Raw genomic sequence first — 23,099 nt, 5'->3', positions numbered from 1 at the left:
AACTAATCATGGCCCCTGAGTCTGCTCTGGGCACACCCATCACTGTATGCTGCATTGGAGGATGTGACCCTGCTGTGCACCCCACCCAGCCAGAGCCAGATGGCTCCATAGAGCTGACGCTCTTTGTCGCAAGGAGCTTGAAGCATCAGTTCTAAGCGCATGTTACGTGATCATATGAGCTACACAGCCCTGAACAAGTAGCACTTTGTGTGTCCACAGAGACTAAAGAGATTAAACTTTCATGGTGACTAATTCAGCTTCTACTTATTACAATCAGCCCTGCTGGGAGATCTCGCTTTTCCTCTTCCCACCACACTGTGCCTTTGAACCCATAATGAAGGGTGTGTTCTGCATGCAGCATGTGGCCATTATTATCTATTATATTGTGGTAACACTTAATGCCCTATTGGGATCAGGGGCCCCATTGTGCTGGGTGATGCACAAACCCATAGGCCCGTGCAGGCCTTGCCCTGAAAAGCTTACAGTGTTAAGAGATAAACAGCCGACCCATGGTGGAGATAAGCAGCACAATGTGCAAACAGAGTGACTGGGGGAGAATGGCAGGGGTGCCAACACTTGTGATTTTGGGGATTGTATTAAAGCCCCAGCTCCTGGAGTCATGTTATTATCTTAGAATCTCAGCTGCTGTTTAAAAGGGGGGACATTTCTAGACATCATGATTGTGGGGGAAAGCTTGAAAACTTGAACCCTAAAGACACAAGCAGACAAACAAACAGACCCCCCCCACACACACTCATTTATTATTGTTTAAAATCTCATCATATTTAAGCCAATCTCATGGTGGGGGGGCACTGATTCACGATTTTCAAGTGAAAGCGGACTTATGACTTGTGAACATTTTGGAGTCGGCACTACTGGAATGGCAGTAAGTTTTCTTAGCTACATTTCTCTTTTCTTTGTGAATTGTATCTATTGTATTGTCATAATTATTGTACGGTGGGACTGGGATAAGGTAAAGGGGCAAGTGAGTAGGAGCAAAGAGAAAAACAAGGAAGGGGAGAGAGAGAAAGGCGAGAGGGTAAGCTGGACCGCTGCCCAAGAGTGTCGCATTGTTTCCTTGTACTTTGTCTGTATCCAGCTGTTGTCTCGTCTTAGTCTTAGACTGTAAGTTCTTTGGGGCAGGGACTGTCTTTTTGTTCTGTGTTTGTGCAGCGCCTAGCATAATGGGGTTCTGGTCCATGACTGGGGCTTGGTGGTGCTATAATCATACAAATAATCAGTAATAATAATGGCGGGAAGCCATTAATAATAATAATGGAAGGCAGGGGAAGGGAAGCTGGGAATAGAGTATGGGGCAGAGTATGGGGCCAACAGAAAATCATGTCCAAAGCTCAGACTGTAGTGAAGTCCGCTGAGTCTCCCTGCCTCAGAACTCAAGACAAGGGGACATGCACCGACACTGAAAAGTGGCAAATGCAAAAGTGAGAAAAGAAAATGTTTTAACACAACACATACTTAACTGTGGAGCTGACTGCACATGATGCCATTGAGGCCAAGAACTGAGCAAGATTCAAAGAGGAACTGAACACTTCTATGGCTAACAAGACTATCCAGAGTTATAACAGTTAATGTTAATAAAAAATTTGGACGGGATATAAAATCTCTTGCTTTAAGGCTTAAGCTAATGTCTATTAGGAGTTTGGATGGGGACAGATTGCACATCTGCTGACTGTGGGGTTCTTGTGCCTTCCTCTGGAGCATCTGGCGCTGACCACTGTCACACGCAGACCGGATACCGAGCTAGCTGGACCGCGAGTCTGATCCAGCCTGGCAATTCCTATGGTGCCCCAGGGGCGAGGATGGCCTGGGGAAAGTGGAAGGAGAAGGTAGGCCACACCAGCTGGGATTTGCCCTGCCTGCCCCTGCTGCTCCTCCTGGTTATTGCTGAGAAAGGTTCCAATGCCTCCCCCTCCCGCCCAAGTTCTGTTTCTGCCAATCCATGGGGGGAGAAAGGGGAAATGGGGAGTTTCGACCTGATGTCTCCAGAGGGGCAGCCACCTCTGAGAGTGCTGAGGGAGGCAGGGGGCTCTGGCTGGGCTTCTCCCTGCCCTGCTGTGGATCCCAGCTGTTGCTGAGGAAGTTTTTGCAGCTCCAGGGGGCTGGCGCAACACCCTCATCAGGGAGTTTCTGTTCTGCTTCCCTCAGCCCCAGTGGCTGGAGAAGGGGGAGCTGGGGGCTCTGAGGCTTGGTGCCACTATGGGATCATTGATCAGTTATATGTAGATACACAAACTCCCTTTGGAGAGAGGGATAGTAAGCCGTAGTGGCAACAAAACCTATCAGCTATGGGCGAAAAGAGAAAAGGCTCCAGATTCTATAGCTATATCAGGAGTGCCCACATGATCCGCTCCCATGTGACTTTGCTCGCAGAAAACAGGGCTGTTTCAGACCCAGGCCTTCGTGCCGTCACAAGGTCTGCAAAAGATGGCCCGATCTAAAAATAGGCCATGGAACGTTTTAATCGCTGCAAAGTAGCCAGAAAGAAAAAGGAAAAAAGAGTTGGCAGGGGTAGTCTGAGCGCGCCTGTGAAAAATGCCATTTCTGTGCTGCATGTGGAAATATTGAAAGAGAAATCCAGCAGAAAGTGGCCACCTCCGTGAGAACGCTGATCGGAGCCTTGCTTAAGAGAGCAGAGCCCACAGACGTTCCTGCTAAGTGTGACCAGCCCAGTGTCTGAAATACTAACAGACATCAACCAGCGCTTTCCAGCAGAGAAGGGAGTGGAAAGCAGAGAATAATTAGAAGAGACAAACTCATTGGATAGACTAATGAAAAAGCACAGATTGGGAGGTCTAACTCTTTGTTACACACGTTTATACGAACAAAAGTGGAGTTGTAGCTGTGTCAATCCCAGGATATTAAAGAGACAAGGTGGGGGAGGTGATATCTTTTATTGGACCAACTTCTGTTGGTGAGAGGGACAGGCTTTCGAGCTACACAGAGCTCTTCTTCAGGCCTGGGAAAGGTGCTCAGAGGATCACAGCTAAACACAAGATCAAATGGGTAATTTAGCACAAGGAGTTAGACTGGTCTCTTAGGGTGCATGTGTCTACAGAGCAACTAGACACCCTCAGCTGGCCTGTGCTAGCCACCTCGGCCTGCAGGGCTGTTTCGTTGCTGGGTAGACGTCTGGGCTTGGGCTGGCGCCCGGGATCTAGGACCCTGCAGAGTGGGAAGGTCCCAGAGCTAGGGCTCCAGCCCGAGCCCAGACATCTGCACAGCAATGAAACATCCCGTTAGCCTGGGCCCCACGAGCCCGAGTCGTTTTAAAAGGCCTCAGGACCCAACGTGCTGACCCCTTCTGAAAAGCTGGCCACTTTGTCTTTGCTGTGTAGACATACGTTTAGAATATGCCCTAACTCCTTGTGCTAAACTATCTGTGTAATCGTGTGTTTAGCTGTGACACCCTGAGCACCTTTCCCAGGCCTGAAGAAGAGCTTTGTGTAGCTCGAAAGCTTGTCTCTCTCTCGCCAACAGAAGTTGGTCCAATAAAAGAAAAACCTCATCCTCTTTGTCTCATTTGAATAAAATAAAATGATTTATTTTGAGGGTGTTCACATGTATTTACTTGTGTTTACTTTTTGCTTTCTATCATCTGTGCAAGCACCATTTTGTTCGCAGAAAGGGGAAGGATCGTAAATACTCGTGCAAATGTGCTTTTGCACAAGATCACAAGTATTCATGTCAGATGTATTCAGGCAACTGGCTTGGAATCTCCCAGGGAACTTGGGAGACAGCCAGTCAAAAAACAGGAACAACAGCATGGGACACGTTTTCAAGTGCTTAGCACCCAGAATTAGGTTTTTAAAAGGCCTCAGGACCCAACTCTTCTGAAAAGCTGGCCACTTAATTTGGTGTCTTAATGAGAGCTGAGCTCTTGAAAATCTGGCCCCATGTAACTTAGGTGAACAATTATACAGAATGGCAAATAGCTTGCAAGCAGCCCACAGGCTGAAATACGTTAGCATAAACTAGCAATTAGATCATTCAAAATAAGAAAAATAGCTGTGAAAAAGCCAAATCCAGCCATGGATAATCCACTTAAAGAAAAAGAGGCTCCATTCACCAGATAAATTGTTTACTGAGAATAGTTCACCCAACTCTTTTCCGACCCAGAAAGTTTGCATACGGCCGCTGCATTATGTACACATATTTATGATTGCATCTAAGCGACAGAAATGATAAAAACTGCGTTCACCACCATGCATCCAGTCACACCTGGGTGACTAGTTGACTAGGAAACATGACCTTGTGAGTTAAAAAGGAGCCACCTAAGCAGAGGGTAACTGAAGCTGCACCCACCTAAAAAGACATTTTAAAGGATATCATGAAGTGCCTCTAAACCTGTCACCTGCTTGGGTTGAATAAGCACCCTTCACTAGGCAGCATGGCTTTGGGTATTTGTCCCCTTTTGCAACCCGTGACGCAATAGTTTCCCCTATAAACCTTGGGCCTGATTCTCCACTGCCCTGTACCTTGCACAGTCATGCGCCCCGGTACATTGGGAATGTAAAAGGCTAGCCAGTCACCCTGGTAGACTTTTATACCCACTTTGCGCTTGTTATAAATGACCTCACAAGGTGCATGGCAATGGAGACCCAGACCCCCTTGACTCCTGGGTAACAGTGCACAGGTCTCCTGTTCTAAGGCTTGGGGTCCTGAGGCCAAGAGGACTGAGTTCAGGGAGCACATGACAGGGGGGTCATGTGACTCCAGGTTGGCAGTGATGCCTGCTATAAATGGAGGCAGCCTACCCCCAATAGTGGGGGATGTAGCTAGGACATGGAAGGTGGGGTGTCCTATAATGGCTGGGACAGGTTTCCTACTGGGCAGGGAAGTGCCCTCCCCAGTTTGGAGAAAGTGGGGTAAGTCTCTGAGGCTAAATGTGCTGTTTTACTTACCTGGAGACTTTTGCGGCTTCTGTTATTTAAGGAAACCTGCAGTGAGGAAAAGGCTATGGGACCTGACTGGAGTACTTAGACTATCCCAGGTAGTGAATCTGTCCACCAATGTACATCCAGTCGGTGCATGCTCTTTATCTGTGAGTTCACACCTCTTCTTGGGACAAGGGCTGTCTTCTGTGTGGGTACTGTAATAACAAACCCTGATGATGATTCTGAGTTTTCCTGAGGGAGGAGGTAGGCGAGGGGTGGTTTGTTCTGACTGTCACCAGCAGAGATGATGTCCAGAGGCAGACACGAATCAGCCAGCTGGGGGAAGGGGAAGCAAGGAGAAAAAAATACAGTTCTTTGAATGATTTGCTGTGGCGTGATTAATTCCTGATCACTGCCCCTCATCTCAGACGCCCACCCCACTCTAACTGCACGCAGCCAAACAGATCCTTCTGCCCAGATCCAGGTCTGGTGTAACAGCGCTGAAGTACATAGAACTGGTATCTAGGATCCCGCGCTCTTGCAAGCACCTCTTGGGGGTGGTTGAGAGGGAGAGCTGGGGAGGGAGCGCAGGGGTTCTCTCCAGAAGTATTTCAGAGTAACAGCCGTGTTAGTCTGTATTTGCAAAAAGAAAAGGAGTACTTGTGGCACCTTAGAGACTAACCAATTTATTTGAGCATGAGCTTTCGTGAGCTACAGCTCACTTCATCAGATCACGAAAGCTCATGCTCAAATAAATTGGTTAGTCTCTAAGGTGCCACAAGTACTCCTTTTCTTTTTTCTCCAGAAGTAATAACACATTCTGGGTTACAGTTTCCATGAGATGTTTGGGTCTGTTGCAGGGCTGTATCTCAACAGCAAAATATTTGTGAGAGGATGGAACTGTCGAGATGATAAACCAGGAAGGAAAAGCTCACGCCCCTGGAAGGGGCATCGAGAGGAACTCACGGCTTGAAGGCTTTGCCATGGCCAATAGGCAAAAGCCAGTATCTGTGGCTGGGACTGTGAAACTGCCAAGGAGTTGCATGTTCCATATAATTTCATTTAATGTGTGGTTTGAAAGCAGGCTATGAAAACAATAGCTCCTTCACCCACGGCTGGGCTCCCTGGGTGCAACCTTGTGCGGAGGTGGAAGTCTTAAGTGGCACTTAGGCATGTTCTGCTCCTCTGCCTGGCGGTGTATTTCACCCAGCCAGAGATAAGCACGTGCTTGGTGCTGAGTAGGGATGGACTTATGCACATGCTTAAATGCTCTGCTGAACAGGGCCCGTGCCTCGCTCTGCAGTATTCTGCAATGGGTCAGTGCCTACTCTTGATTGCAGCCAATGTGGTTCTTATCTGCCTCTCAGGAAGTGCAGGCCCCGAATATGGTCAGACAACAATGAACATGCACGGTTGCAGTAAGAGCAGTTGGGTGATGTCTTCAGCATGGAAGGGAAAAAAACTTGTTCTAAAAATGACCCAGACCACAGGAAATTCTTAGGAGTGAAGCAAATATTTTAAGTAATAACAAGATTTCATCTAATGTGCTCCAGATAGTGCATAATAGGTTTTCAAAACTACTGTCCATTCTCTAAAAAAGTAAGATGTGGGGAGTTGGAGATTGTTACTTACGTTGCTTGGAAAAATACTCAAAATCTCATCGGAATTTCTGACTTGGGTCTCTGCAAAACTGCTCCACGGAGAAAGAAAACACTTATCACACAGTTTCTGTGCAAGTTCACTCTGGCTGTTACAGAACCAGGAGCCCTCTGCATGAGGAACAGATCTATTCAATTGCATAAAGAAAGGTTATTTGCCGTAGCAGAGGAGGTGTCTAGGGCGAATTAGGCATTGGCTCAATAACTGTTCTAGCCTTATACATGATGTATTGCCTTCTGCTTTACAAACAACAAAGAAAGCCTTCTGGGGGTGGGGTGGGAAGAATGCTTTGTTCAGTGAGATTCATGAAGATAGGAATGGGCTCATTACTTCATCAATAAATTGGTTAGTCTCTAAGGTGCCACAAGTACTCCTTTTCTTTTTGCGAATAAAGGAACATAGCGTCTCAAACTGCTTTCACAGGTATGTCCACTCTAAACTGCATTTTTGCAACATTTTAATGAAGTACACATGAGTGACAGTAGAGGCGTGTATTAAAAGTGACGTTAGGTAGCATTTCACTGCTACCCAACCAGCTATATTGACATTGTTCACTCTTCCAGCCCCATTTTCATGAAGAACAACATGGAGCAATCTTATAAATAATCCCAGTCATTTTTGGCTTTCAGTTGCATTTTGTCACCAAGTAAAACTTTATGGTCCTCAATTCCACACTGGGGAAATACTGGCCATCACATCACAGGCAGTTTGCTGATGTAATATGCTAGACAGGTTTTTGGGGTGTTTTTTTTTGTTTGTTTGTTTGCCTTTCAAGCAGACAGCCAGTATCACAGTAGGAGGGTCCTGATTCAGGAACCCCTGGTATGATTCACTGATTTGTTGTAGAATTATTTTTCAGCTGCGGATGCAACCTGCAAATTCTGCGGTGGGTTGATGCATATATCTCAGTGGATTTTAAAGGAAAGGCAGGTGCAACCTGAGACCATGATTGTGCAAGGTGTCAGCACTGAATTAACTCGATGTGCATTCACTGGACGGAACTACTCATGTGCCCTAATGTTTTCTAAGGAGTGGGGCCTGAATTATGTGTCAAAATGTAACTGCATCATTACGGTGGAGATTTTAATCATGCACAAGTCAGGAAGCGGATGAGATTCCCAGAGCAACTTTTAAATCTGCCCCCTTCTGTTTGTGCATCACCATGACATCTTTCATGACATGAGCCGCACACAGCTGTAAGAACTGGTGAAAAGTGGTTTGGAAAACAAAACGCAACCACCCCCAAACAAAACTGGTTCATGGGGTTTAGCAGTCCTGAGATTTTTTATTTCAGCAGCCTGCCCTTCCCGTGCGGAGCCACGTTCATTGACGCTGAAGCCTGGGACACCCCCAAAAGTCGCGGCTGCTGAATGAAAACCACAGGTGCTGACCCTGGCTACGGATACGTGTGTGGACTGGGGCGGGCAGGGTAAAGCCAGGGCGATGCCAGAAGGCGCGGGACAAGCATGACAAAAAAATTGGTGCAAATCTACACTTTTTTGCCCGGGGTGAGACTGTACTTGTACAATCACCCCCCGGGCTGGCGACGCGCTCGGCTGCAGGCAGCGGGCTCGGCTAGGGCCTCTGGGTCTGCCCCACAGAGCGGGGGCAGGTCTCTAGCACCCTCCCCAGCCCCACCCGCCCGTCCCCGCTGCCCCGGCTCCCGGGGCGCGCAGCGCTCCCGCACCCTGAGCGCACCCAGCCGGCTCCCGGCCCCTGCACTCACATCCGGGGCTGGGTTTGCTGCGGACGCGAAGCGTAAAAATTAACCCGGAAAAAACGAGGCGCCGGAGCCACACGCCCCCGGCTCCCGATGTGATCGCAGCGCCCGGCTGGCCATGCCCCGGGGGCGCAGCCCCAGCCCCCGACGCCGCCCGCAGACGCCGCTGGGTGAGTGGGGAGCGGCGCCCAGGCGCGGGGCGCCCCGGAGGGGTGCAGGAGCGTCCCCCGGGGAGGGTGCCCGAGCCGGGGGGTGGATGGAGGCGACGCGGGGCTGCCGGGAGGGGAGCGCCCTGGGCAGGGGTGAGAGTTTGGGGGGCACCCCGGGAAGGGAGGGGTGCAATGGGCCGAGCGCCCCTGGGCGGCGGGGTCTGGGTGCTGGGGGGATCGGAGCTCAGCGCCTGACTGCAGCTCCTGGGGACCGAACATCCCCGGGGCGCACGGCGCTGCCTGTCTGGAGCCTGCCCCAGGAGCTGCCTCTGCGCGGCCCGGGCAGCGCCGGGAAAGGCCTTTGTGGCTGCGGGGCATCGCGGAGCCGCCTGGGTTCCCTGGGCGCTGAGCACCCTCCCCCGAGGTTTTTAGTTAGCGACGCCTGGCTCAAGCTGGAAAGAGGCTGGAATGACTCTGTGTGCCAAGGGCTCCCACTGGGGGTATTTCTGTGGAGCCCCCACGGTGCCTCTGCTCACAGACAAAGTCCTGTCTCTTTGATACTCTCTGCAGTTTGAGCTGATTCTCAGAAGAGTTTGTCGCTGTGCACGTGGCCCACTGAAGACCACAAAGGGCTTTTTATGCCCAGGCATCCTTCAGGGAGCTTGCAAAGGGCGCCTATGCTGCCCGGAGTTTCGATAGGGAACTGGGGCTGGTTATGTACTGGAATTCAAGAGGGGTTTTTGGTTTAGCGTCTTAAGAGGTATGTTCATGGGTGGTCAGAGAAGACCATGTAAGATCCTTGTGAAGGTTTTTATTCAACTATGTGGTCTATTCTGATCCTTATTCTGCACACTGTATTCCTGCCTTGGGTCTGAACCAGGGCTCATGGGTACGAATTAGTCTTTCCATGACTTCAGAGGACTTTGGGTCTGGCCCATAGAAAGGATTTCAAGTGCCTGACTGCCATTAGCACTAATGGGAGTTAAAGGCAGTAGGTGTCTTGGTCTCTTTTCAGTATGTTGCTATCTTGTATACAGAGGAAGCTGTCAGCATTCCCATGGGGTTCTGTCCCAAAAGCGAAAAGTCACGATGGGGTTGGTTTGTCAGTCTTGGAATATTGCAAGAACCTTTTCTTAGCAGCTCCTGGACGCATAGCCTGAATCCACAGCGAAAGACCTCTGCAGTTTCATGATTCATAATCAATAACAATTTGTTGTGTTTCTGTGGCACTCTAACCTTCCCAACGCAGAATATTTACAGGTGGGAAAACTGAAGCAGAGAGGTTAAGGCCCACATTTTCAATGGTGTCCACTGACTTTTGTGTGTCTCAGATTGTTGGCACCCAAAATTTTGGGCCTAAGTGACTAATATATGGTCAGTGGGAAAGGCAGGATAAGATCCTGGGTCCAAAATCCCAGTCTCCTGGTTAGTTTCACTAGATCAAGTTGCCTCTGACAATTCTTTTATGAACAGAATGATGCTGTAATGACATAGTTTAACCTCACTACTGTCAGGCCTTCCTTTGAGCCAGTTAATTGTTTAATAAATACAAATGTTTGCAATTAACATGAGTTTGATTGCTGAACCTATTCCGCAGAATATTTACATCTGTTCTCCTGTTCACCTGCCCTTCCTCTGGAAACTGTCAGCATTCTGTGAGTTAATGGGGAGAATTTTGTGAGCTCTCTTTAGTGAGCATAGATAAAAGGAAGTGGAGTTTGCAGATGTGGTAATGTCATAAAAGGTCTAAACGATCATCCGTCATAGCGTAGCGTGTTTTAATAACTGTGTACTAGGTGGTGCCTTGGGAACTGTTGATGCTTTGTGGAAGAGTGGGTATAATTTGGTGGCCCAAGACAGCAGTGGAGCTAAAGTAGTCCCGTGTCATCTCACATTTAAACTCCTGAGAGAGGGAAACTGTCTCTGTTGTCTGTAAGAAAAGCATTGACTATGCTGTAGATCCAGGTACCAAGGTGACAAGCCCAGTACAAATAGTTAAAAAGGTAGATAGATCCATGTTGACAGTGATGCTGTTTCCTTGGAGTGGATCCAGTATCTTGGTTCCCATTATTTTCAAGAATACCAAGTGCAGAGGCTCTCAGTGTCTGGTGCCAGCAGAATACTCATTTATTGCACAGCATATGACTCTTCCATTTACAAATCCCTAAACTCTGTAGTCCCTTGCAGTGTGATCTCCTGCACTGTGCCCTAGACTGACCTAGCTGTGTCATACTGGACCATCTAAGGGCTTGTCTATATGGGGGCATCCAGAAAGTTAATCCAAATTAACTAACGGTGTGAATGTGAAGTGGATTAGCTATACTGAATTAAATCCCTGTGTGGATGGTGTTTTAATTTGGTTTAGTTTAATTCACTTAGGAAGTGAAGGCCGCTTTAATTCTGAATCATGGTATTCCCACAGGGATTTAATGTGGTTTAACTAATTCACTTCACATTCACACCCTTAATTAATTTGGATTAATTTTCCTGTATATCCACATGTATGTGGTTTTGTTGTAGCCATGCTGGTCCCAGGATATTAGAGAGACAAGGTGCGGGAGGTAATATATTTTATTGGACCAACTTCTGTTGGTGAGAGAGACAAGCTCTTGAGCTTCTGAGGAAGAGCTCTGTGTCAACTCAAAAGCTTGTCTTTCACTAACAAAAGTTGGTGCAATAAAATATATTCCCTCCCCCACCTCGTCTCTCTAATGTACATGTAGACACACCCTAATTTATCGAATGGCTACTTTGCACTGTCATTTTAGGAACACCAAGTCTGAAGATTTCTTTTTTCTTAATATGCTTTTTGCTCTAAGGGTTGCATTGATGATGATGCTGTTCAGCGCCGCTGAAGCGGGATGAAAAAGTGAAGAAACCCCTGTAACGTTGCATCTCAGGACAAAACGAGGGAAAAGCATCCCTCTCTTTGATAACTGAGATTTTGGGATTCAGTTCCTGGGAACTCTGCCCCCTCGCAGCATCACAGGTCATTGAGTTGACAGTAACTGTAATTGGGTTTGAATGTGATTTGAATGATTCCCTTTCCATTTTATAACTCCTGGTGAGGCTGTTTTATTCAGGGAGCAGTGCCATACTCTTCCTGTATCCTGGGTGGAAATCAGAGAGGTTGGTTGTCTTGTGCTGGAAATCTTTTCCAGTAAGTTCTTTACTGGGTCATCACATTAGTTGAACCAGGCCAGGGTTGTGTTGTTTTGGGGGTATTTTGGTGTGGTTTTTGTTTTGTTTTTTTCGGAAGGGGGTGAATTTATGAATATTTTGCTCATCTAACTGTGTTGAAAAGGCAATAGAAGGAAAGAATCCCAGAAAGCAAGAGAACTTCATTCTGTGTTGTGTTGACATAAATTGGAACCAGTAATGAGATCCTAAGGGCCTAATTCCACTGCAAGTCTTGGGAAATTCTTTAAATCAGTGTTAGATTTCAGACTGGCTTCCAGAAATCAGATTAAAACTTCTCCCATAAACTGTGACTTCATGTGCTCAGTATCATTATCCTGTTCATAATTTATAATGTATGTAATCTAAAGTTATAACGGGACATGCTCTTCGGATTGCTAGGCCTTCAGGGAGTAATTAGCAGTTCTAAATTATGTTAAGTAGTTGTAAAGCATAAGCACAACTGAGTTTTTTCCCCTTTTTGCAGTCAGTTCTTTGTGTCTCAGACAGTACTGTCTTCCACTGTTGTAGGATACAGAAAATATAAATATGTATCATCTGTTCCAGCTTGTGTGGTTGCTCCAGTGATTGTCAGCTCTTTGTTCTAATAATTGATGAACAGAAGTAATTGGTTACTGAGTTTCAGGCAAACGTTCTGGCCAAGAATTAAGATGCCTTCAAATCATCGTTGACTCTGCTAGCCTTATCCTGTGATTCTTCCCTTGTTAAAAAGAACAGGAGTACTTGCGGCACCTTAGAGACTAACACATTTATTAGAGCATAAGCTTTCGTGGGCTACAGCCCACTTCATCGGCTGCATCGAATGGAATATATAGTAAGTAGTATATATCTTACTGTATGTTCCATTCGATGCATCTGATGAAGTGGGCTGTAGCCCACGAAAGCTTATGCTCTAATAAATGTGTTAGTTTCTAAGGTGCCGCAAATACTCCTGTTCTTTTTGCGGATAAAGACTAACACGGCTGCTACTCTGATTTCCTCATTATCGTGTTTTAAACCTGTTTCAGGGCTGTGAACTCATGGTGGGTAATAGTATTTCTATGCAAATATGCATGTGGTAGGAAATGCTACAGTAGAACAGGTCAATGGTATGTTCAGTCTAGTGTTCTCTCTCCGGCAGTGAACAATGTTGGATGTGAAATATGAAGGTGTAAACTTCCCAGAATGCATCTAACTGTACAGCCAGTTGACTAAGTTGTACAGTGCTTTGAAGGTGTCAGGTGCTACATAAGTGCTGAATATTATAACAAGACTAAACTTTGTTGGGAAAACTCTTCCTGACTCCGGCCGGATTTCTGGAGCTGGAAGATGGGAAAACCCCCACCTAGTGGAACTGCAGATGCTATTCTTATTTTGAGCTTATGGGAAAAAGAAACTGTGGATGGTTCTAAAGAGACAGGTGGATAAGTGCAACCTCTGTCCTGCAGCATACTGGAAAATGGATCACTGTAACCAGAGTAAGGGGTTTGCATGATGATTGCCTCCCTATAGCATGCTAAAAAAGAGTACATTCCAGAACTTAAAGCTCAGCGTGATCATTATCTCATCTGCCCACTGATTTTTGTATCTCAAAGTGCAATCTAAGGTTGGTCACTGTCACCTTTTCCTGTGCAGAAGGAGCTGAGCGTCTGAGTATTCTTGATCAAGCTCGTGTTAATTGAGGCAGAGCAAAACCATAAGAAACGGCAGCATTTTTGACCAGCCTTTCACATAACACTGCAGAGGAAGGGGTTCTGCAGCCCAGAAGTGCCTGGTGCTCGAGTTTCGTTAATTTGTTATCGCCTGTTAGTACCGTGATACAGCTGCCCTTTATCTCTGTTAGTAAAGTCGATTTCTTTACACTTTGTACTAACTCTGTGGTTTAAGGGCCTTGACTAAAGACTGAGATTCATAAAATAATTTGCATCTTTATAAGGGTCACTTCCAAGTAGAGTTTGGCTACTGCTCACAGGTGCTGCTGAGTTGTAACTGTACCGTTTTAAGGGCCCCATGACTATGGGAATGTCACTTGTCTGGACTTGTCAGGGAACGGCCTTACTGAACAACTTTGTAAACACCTGAGAAGCAGTGTATTGCTAATACACACGCTCTGCAACTTGATAGCACCTGGCTAATCAGCTCTTTCATTTTGGGCCTAACCTGCCCCCTTGCTCAGCACCTTACTTCATGAGTGGTCACGTTAATTTCAGTGGGGTGACTTGTGGAGCCAGCATGAGGTAAAGCTGGCAGAACTGGGCCCTGAGCTTGTTCCTGGTGGAATTGATGGGCCGCATGTCTTCCCAGCTTCCTCACCAGATGGTGTGTGTGTCTCCTTTTTCCTCCCCTTCTGAAACACCATGACCTGTCCTACTTTTTTTTGCAGCAGCAGCATTTCTGAAGCCCAGTCTACACACACAGACCAGCTGAACTGAAGGTATGGTTTTAAATTGGTGCAAACTCCTGTGTGGACACTCTTATTTCTGTTGATCTGAAATCAGTCAGGATTTGATTTAAGCTGAACCATATCAGTGTGCTCTGAAACAAAAATAAGGGTCCACACAGGGATTTGTGCTGCTTTAACTATATCGGTTTAAAATCATACCTTTAGTTAAACTGGAACAGCTTCTCCATGTCAGCAGAGCCTGGGAAAGCCAGCGCTGTCCTCCTGCCTTGGCCTGGGCCCAGTGTTTGTATTTAACAGTGCTCTGCTATGATATTTATTGTCATGTGTCTAGAGGCAATGGCTTAATATATTAATAATTAACGTTGATTCCAAATCTGTTTCACAGTATCCTTTATTCTGTCTGGGCCAAATGGCTAATCTGATTCTAATGACATCCAAAGGTCTTCATAATTTTCGGTGTGTTGCCTTCTCTCTCTCTCACCCGTGCCAGCAACCCAGACTACCCACACTCTGCTCTTCAGCCTTTGGTCTCTTCAGAGTAAGACTGCTCAAATTCCCCTAAGTCAATAGGAGTTTACTAGGAGGTGACCTTTGTCAAAACAGCCCCCTGTCTCTGCTGGGCGCTGCTTCCAGGCCAGTCAAGTCTCCCTGGTCGCTTCCCACCCTGCTTCTGAATGTGATACATGGCTCCAAACGCTGATGCTGAAAATATGAATAGATGACAGCAGACATTTTATTCTCTGTCCCATCTGTCTAACTACTGGACAGTACGTTTTTACAGGGGTGCCCCCTGAAACCACCCATCACAATTTTTAAGGTAAAAAATCATATTTTCTCCTTATCTGTAGAAGACCTTTATTTGTGCTGCCCATTTCGGTGGGGCTTACATGGGCTGCCTTTCACGCTCCTGCTAGTTCACAGCCAGACTCCACCTGTGGCGTATTTGATATACGAGATATAGGTCGCCTCCCATTCCATCCACCAAGAGTCACAGTAATTACGAGGCTTCTCGCCCAAGGCGTTTCTGAGATATGGTGCCTTTCCAGCTACCTACATACAGCGTCTGATTCTCCACTGCTCTGCACCTTGTGTTGGGACATGGACCAGTGCAAAGTGGGTAGCGTCTTGTGCCGACTCTACATGTATGTAAATGGCGACAGTGTGCAAGGCAGTGGAGAATCAGTCACATAGACCGCATCTGCAGTGAGCTCCACCTTAAAGGGCCTGATTCTCCATTGCCCCAGTCGTTCACACCCTGCAGATTGAGTGTGAGGCTCTGCCACTCTAGACTGATGGGGCTTTGCACCCACTTTGCACTTACTGTAAATGACAGTGTTGCAAGGTGACGAAGAGCTAGGTCCCAAATCTTCCTCCCTTGCACCAGCACCAGTTGCGGGTGCTCGTAGAGACCAGTCGCCAGGGTTCTAACCATCACGCTGTCAAACCTGGCATCTTGTTCTTCTCTCTCACTGACTTTCTCAGGGGTCTCTCTCTGTGGTATCTGAGCTCTTGGCCAGCAGGGAGGGAGGTTCTTTCTCTGTAGGGCTGAATCTTCCCAGATTCTTATGGCTCTTTTTGAAAAACTCTCAACTTCTCCAAAAGGACAGTTTGTTCCTGCTCAGACTGCAACTGTTGAGCTCTCCTTGTTCAGCCATGCTCTGTCCCTTTGCAGAACAATGTTCCTGTAGGGCACAGGAGCCCTGAGGCTCGGTGGCAGACGCTGGGCCCTGAGGAACAAAGGTAGTGTTGGAAGGTGTTTGTGGCTCGAGTGGATTTAGTGACACGTTTTTACCCAGAGAGGACTGATCATTGCTGTCTTGCTGACTCTGCATCCCAACTACACGTGCTTTCTGCAGGAGTTGCAGTTTATTTTCCATTCCCTAGGAGTGAGTGAGTATGTGCACACACGCTCTCTCTCGCTTTGATTTGAGGCTTTGCAGTTCTCAGGGGCTGAGTGACTTGTGCTTTTCCTGCCACAAAGCTCTCCTGGCTGTTCACCCGTTTGTAATTATTGTTTTGTTTGTTTTGGCCAAGGGCTGCGGGCCTTTGAGTTTGCTGTCTCCTAGATGCCTGTGGAGTAGAAAGGGGGTGGGGTCCTCCTAGGCCTCCCTGCATCACCAGCTGCTGCTCTGTTGCAAGGGATGATGTCTTGCTCCGTCCTGGGTCCGTTGTTTCTCTTTGGCCTGCTGCTGCTCTGTGACCATCCAGGTGACCCTTCTGCTGTGACAAGGTGGGGAACAGTGAAGTGTTCTGAGTCCTCTTGCAATAGTGCTGTCGGGCTAGCGAGCAGCTTGTAGTGATTAAGGCCATCTGTAGTTCCTGGAAGCTCCCTGCTCTCTTAACTCCTGCAGTTCCTCAGCTGAGCTATTTTGGTCACTCTGGTCTGTTTTTTTTATTTACCCAGCTTCCGAATGTGTCCAGAATTGTTATGCTGGTGTCTTTGTCTCGCCGTGACCTTGAATTCCTCAGTTTGTGGTGGCCTGTCTGCTAATAGGAGAAACATGCAAAGGTGGGGTAGGGTTTGGTTCTGTCCTGTCCCTAGCAGAGGCACCAGGAAGTTTGGATAACAGACTGAATACAATCCCAGGCCTCAGTCCTGCAGCTGACCATGCTGCTGAAACCCTGCTGGGAGCTCCATTGAATCCAACCGCGTTCTGCGTGGGTGTGGGAGCCTGCCAGGATTGAGGCCTGAACCTTCTATTCCCTACTTCAACCATCCTGTGATGAGGAGCTCAGCCTCTAGACCAAGCTAAATACCCGGTATCTGTTGTTTAATTTCCTGACGTTTGGGCTGTGAAATGATGTGCAACCTCAAGGAGGTGGAATTTGCACAAATGTTTCCGTTCACGTGTGGCGGGACCAACCTGCTAACGGCCAGTTAAATGTGAAAGTGGAACAGAATAATGTCTGTGTGTCAAATGTAACCCAATCCAACCATCTTCTTCCTCACACTCAGCTGCTTTAGGCTGCATGCCCAAACCTGGTGACTGAGCTGTCATCCCAGCTCTTGACAGGGAAACAGAAAGGGAGGTGTGTATGAATATGAAGTCAACCTAGAACAGGGAAAGAACACTTCACTGCCATGGCTGCTTAGGGTAGGGGTTGGGAGTACCCTGGCTTCATCGGCAGGCTTTTATGTTTTCTAGGGTGATGCTACAAGAAGCCCGGAATGCCTTATGTGGATCGACAGAATCGTATCTGTGGGTTTCTAGACATTGAAGAAAATGAGACCTGCGGCAAGTTTCTGCGAAGATATTTCATCCTGGACACCCAGGCCAATTGTCTTCTGTGGTATATGGACAATCCCCAGGTGAGGTCCCAGAATGGGCTCCGTGGAGCACTGCAGATCTCCATGGCTTTCATACTTCACAGCTGAAAGGGCTTCTGCTTCCTGATTTATGCTGCATCTGCCCCTCCCACTCAGTGCCTCTTAAGAAGAGGATGCATTTGTTACAAGAGTTCAGTGCTAGGATTTCACAGCTAGAGCTGGCTTTTCATCATGCAGATCTTTTTTCCCCAGTTACCTTGGACACCTTAGCAGTGCTGCTGGTGTTCAGACTCTAATGATGGGAGTAAACAGGGTTTATTTAGACAGATTCTGCTATTGAAATCCCAGAAACTGGGATCACGTTTTTTAATTGGCTTCACATTTCCCACCCCCCCTATTTTTCTCTTCCCCCCCACCCCCCCATTTTTATTACACCAGCTTCGAGCACTAGTTAAGACAAGCAGAGACCGCAACTTCAGTGCTGGAGAAAGTGGGTTTCCTTGTGCCCGGAACACTGTCCTTGTCAGCAATCTGGAATGATTTATTTCCCATTCTGATGTTAAAACTGCCACGTAACAGTCTACCAGGATCCCAGTGAGACAAGGTGGGGGAGGTAAGATCTTTTATTGGATCTGTTGGTGAGCGAGACAAGCTTTCACGCTATACAGAGTTCTTCATCTCTGTGTAACTCAAAAGCTCGTCTCTTTCACTAAGAGAAGTTAGTTCAGTAAAAGACACTACATCACCCACCTTGTCTCTCTAGGATCCTGGGACCACCGTGGCTACAATAACACTGCAAATATCAGGATCTTGGAGAGGTGAAATCCTCTCTGCAGTTCAATCATTGGGTTGTTTTGGCACAAAACATCCCATCATTAATCTCGTGGGTGTCATAATGGAAAGTCGCCATTTGGATGTCCATTTGTGTCAGATTATCTGAGGCCTGTTTCTGGGGAAGCCGTGTCCCGTAAAGTTGTCTCGCACCACTAATTTTCCTTGATGCTTTAAGTCACATAGAAGAGATGCCTTTATGGGATGGAGAGAGTGTCTCAAAGGATGTGGTGGTAGGGATAGTAGATTCTATTGTGCCTTTTCATATTCTGTCTTGCCACAACATGGGGTGAATATATTGCACCATGCTCAGTAAGCAATACAGAGGGTGGTCTCTCTCTCTTTTTTTTTTTTTTTTTTTTTTAAAGTATGGTGCTCACTCATATCCTTTTCCTGCTCTGAGGATGAATTTCTGATCCAAAGCCCATTGAAATCTGTGGAAAGACTCTCATTGGCTTCAGAGCATTTGGATCAGGCCTCTGTTGGGAAGCTGGTGCTGGGTCACTTCACTGAAGCAGCGTTGAGCCTGAGTGCAGCTGGAAGCAGCCCTTCATTTTCAAGTGGGATGGGTCACTCTGTGGCGTGCTTTCTTGCTGAGGGAAGCTGAAATGTGACTGGATAGTATCTGTTATCAGTATCTGTGAGCCGTGTGTCAAAAATGTTCCTGAATTCCCCCTCCACACCCTTTTAGACTTTGAATCCAAGACAAATACAACTAGAATGTCTTCTGGTCTCAGCCAGTGAACCATTCGGCTCCATGGTGGTGAACCAGCCGCAGCCCCAAAGCTGGAGGTGGAATGTGGGGTAACAGTTTCTTTTCAAAGTTGGCTCTGACCCATAGGGGTGCAGTGATTGGTCACTCTCCCAGATGTTACTCCTAGGGCAGTTCACAGCTGTGGTTAGAATGCGGAGCTATTCTGATGAGTCAGTATCAGCCAGAAATGCCTGCTGCTTGCTGTATCAAATGGGGGCGGGGTGTGGGGAGCTGTATCTTCCTCTTTCTCATTTTGCTAAATAGTATAATCTGTGTAAAGTTTTGTATGAGCCGCATCTACTTTCAGGCCCCAATCCAGCAGAGCACTTAAGCACACGCCTCAAGTCCCTCTAACTTCAGTGAGACATATGTGCTCAAAGTTAAGCTCCTGCTTAAGTGTTTTGCTGAATAGGAATGGGCTTCAGCACATACATGAAGTTAAGCATCTGCTTTGCTGAATTGGGGCCTCAGAAATGAAATGATGCAGGATGCTTTCTGCCATGTATGTTGTTAGACTTTCCTCTTTCTTTGCAAGAGGAAACTGCAACAAATCAGTTTCTCTGTGTATACTATGCTCTCTTAGACCATGCCAATGATATTTTATACAATTTATTCCCTGAAGAGATGATAAAGTACTATGTCAGTGTGAGACATTATTAGGTCCCCATTCCAGTTCATATCTCAGTGTAAAGACAGTAACAAAAATTATTAAAATATCTGTCATCCTAGAAATGGGGTCGTGCAGAATATGCTCACCCAGTAGCCAGGGGTCTGGAGTTTTGTGTCTGTTGTGGCTGGCAGCTCCTGGAGTGGTCGTGGCATTTACTACAGTGATTAAAATAATAAGAATAAAAGGAGAGCTATAGGAATCTCTTGTGTGTGCACCAGCACCAGTCACCATTTGGACTAGCGTTCATTGTGTGGCTTTTGTAAACGCAGCTCAAAGCAAATTTTATTTTATTTTCATTTATAATCTATGACCAGTGCCATGGTCTCTGGCCCCTTGGCTAATGTTAAAGAACAGAACAACTTTCCCCATGCAATAAACTACCCAGCAACTAGTGCACCCCTTACTGCCTTGCTGATGCATAGTGATGGGTCTCACACCAAGGTAAAATGCTGACTTATAGAGGCTGTCGGTGAGGACAGAAGTATGAAGGTGCCCTTCTGTAAACAAAGTGTAAGCTGATCGCCTAGCTCACCTGGTTTGTGACTATTTATCGTTTAACTCTTAACATTCTTGACTGTTTTGCAGAATCTGGCTCTCGGGTCAGGAGCTGTTGGATCTTTGCCGCTGACCTATATATCCAAGGTAATGGGAGGGTGGTGTCTCAGAACTGCTCTGCTGTGCGGGGAGGTGAACTAGACCTAGAAATAAGCTAATGGCCTGCCCAGTACAGAAAATTGTAGGAGTCCAGAGTTATCTGCTCTATATACTACTGCTGGGTAGAATTGGTGAGGATATTGTTCTTCAGAATGTTTGTCAACCAAAAATGTCCTTTTTGCTGAACTCAAAGTTTTTTGAAGAATCTACTGATTTTGATGAACTGTTGTTTAGAAAAAACCCAGAACTAAGCATTGCAATAATGTTAGAATATCTTGATGTTTTGAGGAATATAACATTTCGTTTTTTTTAAATTTTGAAACAACTTTTCAAAATTAAACTCATAAGGTGGTTTGGTATTCTTTTAGTGTTAAAAAAGTTGATGTTTTAAAAAGTTGGAAAAGGTAACAAAACAACCTGAAACGAATCATTTTTTCCAGAAATTTGTTTCCTGGGAAACGTTGAATTTTTTTTTTGTTTCGAAAATTTGAAATTGTGGAATTGCCCGCCAAACGGATCCTCTGAGTCCTGCCAGCTCTACTGTGACAGGTCTCTCGTGTAGCAAAGAGGTCTGCATTTCCGTTGTAAAATGATATCACGTAGGCCAGCAGGATTGCTGGGTAGGAAGGAGGTATTTCAATAATGAGGAAGAATGCAGAGCCACAGAACACGGAAGCTTTTAGTAAGGGCAACCAGTACAGAGTCCCGATCGGGCCTGATGCCCCAGCCGTGAGCTATTTGCAGACGAAACTTCCCGGCTGGAAGACAGCATTTTAAATCTATTTCATTGCTCAGAGTGCCAGTCTCACTCAGCATCTGATTGAACCTGGTTCACATGCATAACTATGTGTTTTATCAGGTTTGTAATTAGTTTAAGTAAATAATAATCTGTAACAAGGTGTCATGTAAACATCACCCGCTGCTCAACACGGCTCTCTCTGAGACTCGGGAGTTGTGTTGCGGTTATTTAATGTGTAGTACAGGAGGGCCTAGAGGGCCCCAGATGAGGTCAGGCCCATTTTGCTGGGCCCTGCACAGCTAGTGAGAGACGGGCCCTGTCCCAAGGAGCTTCAGTAGAGGGTGCATTGTTTCCTACATGCCTCTCCTGCTACGCTTCCATGGCGACTTGAATGAGCTTCTGATTCAAAGCCGCACCCAACTGAGCGGGACTCTCCTGTGTAAATGTGGGTCTGTCTGCGTTTGGAGCTAGGGGAGTGATACCGGCTCCCGCCCGCTCATCGAGCTAGCGCCGTGTAGATAGGGTAGCATGGGCCGTGGCCAGCGGTGGCACGGGCTCCGGCTGTGCTGAGAACGAACCCACTGGGTTCTGCTGGGTTTGTCCTTGGCACAACTAGCCCATGCTGCTTCTAGGGTCGCCAGTTCTGATTGGACGAATTCCTGAAGGTTTCATCACAGGACATCATCTTTAATTCCTGGAGACTCCAGGACAGTCCTGGAGGGTTGGCAGCCCTCGCTGCTTCCCTGGCCACGCTGCTAGTTTTGGTGGGCTAGCTTGAGAGCTAACGCACGGACATCCGCGAGGGCTGGGAATCCCACCCCCAGCGCCGATGTAGACGTAGCCTCAGGTCTGTCTGTGCTTCAAACCAGAGTGTAAATTCCAGCTCAAGGACACCTGCCTGCAGCAGCTCCGGATGAGCTAGGGCGCTGACTGTAACTGTGGGGCCCAGTGGTGTGAGCCATGGGACGGGCCAGCCATCCCCTGTATCTTCCTGTGGTCTCAGATGGGCTTGTACCCGGGGAAGCTGGCCCCTCCCACTGCTTGCATCACAGCAGCTCTGCTTTGGTTTTTAGCCCATTACCTGGGTCAAAGCTAGCGTGGGTGTGTCTCCTCCAGGTGGAATTGACACCTACCTTAGAGGGCAGGGTCTCCAAGTGCCCATTCTGAAGGCTGCTCCTCTTCCTGTGTGGCTGGCTGCAGTGTTGTTGTTTCAGGGCCTGATTCTCCGCTTCTTTGCCCCCTGGGAGTCCTTTGCCACACATCACACTCCACCCTGGATGTTTGGTAGCACTGCACACCCATTCTGCACTGGTGTGACTGACTGCCCAGAGAGCAAGAGGGTAGAGAATCAAATCCCCCATGTCTGTCTTCAGTGTCTGTTCCCTTCAGTTGTAGTCACCCCCTCTAGGACATAAGGTTGTGGGTTCGAGTCCTCATGCCAGAACTTTGGCTCAGGCCCAGTGCTGTCCCTGCTGTGCAGTGCCAGGAGCAGTCACTGTCCTCTGGATATGTCCAACCAAGGTCCCTTCTGCTAATTTCTGGGCCGTGCCTAAGGAATGTTAAATATACTAGGGGACTTTTAGAGAAGAGTGGAGGGGACATCTAGTACCCTGGCCAATATCCCCACTCCCCGCCTTAATATAGCAGGCACTAGTGTCCAAGGGTGGGTGTGAGCTAGTGCTGAGTACAGGGTGGCCTCTGTGTTTGCCAGCAGGCAGCCCCGGTTCTGGAAACATTGAGAATCTCTTCCCAGAGGAAGACTGCCTTGTGGTTAAGGCACTAGCTGAGATGTGGGAGTCCTGGGTTCAAATCCTACCTCTGCCCTAGTCCAGATTCTTTATGTGGCCTTGAGTGAGTCACTTAGTCTTTCTGTGCCCATCTACAAAATGTGCATCTTTTCCTATGACTTCATTCATGTGCAGTGCTCGAGTGGTACAGGGCCAAGACAGATTAGCTGGAACAGCATCCACCAGAAAGACTGTAAGGTGGGCCATGTGGGTGCAAACAGCATAGGGAACAATACGCGGTAGGAAATGTTGCTTTCTTAGCACACCTTGTGCTTTAAATCCCTTGACAGAGAGTCACGTGTCTAATATCATGGCTCTGTTGATCAGGCAAGTTGGGATTGTATGTGCCACCTAGATGTGCTTGGAAGTTCGACCTTCTGGATCTTGGCCTG

General features: G+C 47.3%; 1 protein-coding gene across 2 annotated transcripts in view; it reads left to right on the top strand.

Annotated features, from left to right (window-relative positions):
- Positions 1 to 8,337: 8,337 nt before the first annotated feature.
- PLEKHA2 (pleckstrin homology domain containing A2) overlaps positions 8,338 to 23,099 on the top strand; it is a 56,523-nt gene continuing 41,761 nt past the window's right edge. The window contains exons 1-3 of one of the 2 annotated variants that reach the window (XM_077805764.1): positions 8,338 to 8,444; positions 17,151 to 17,314; positions 20,113 to 20,169. In XM_077805764.1, coding sequence (XP_077661890.1) covers positions 17,174 to 17,314; positions 20,113 to 20,169 — 198 coding nt within the window. In that variant the 5' untranslated portion in view covers positions 8,338 to 8,444; positions 17,151 to 17,173. Of the gene's footprint in view, positions 8,445 to 17,150; positions 17,315 to 20,112; positions 20,170 to 23,099 lie in introns of those variants that run through there. The other variant, XM_077805765.1, reaches the window with a different exon arrangement.

The sequence above is a fragment of the Eretmochelys imbricata genome, chromosome 26 (genome assembly GCF_965152235.1).
Source record: "Eretmochelys imbricata isolate rEreImb1 chromosome 26, rEreImb1.hap1, whole genome shotgun sequence".
NCBI lineage: Eukaryota > Metazoa > Chordata > Testudines > Cheloniidae > Eretmochelys > Eretmochelys imbricata.
This window is presented reverse-complemented; position numbering and strand designations above follow the sequence as displayed.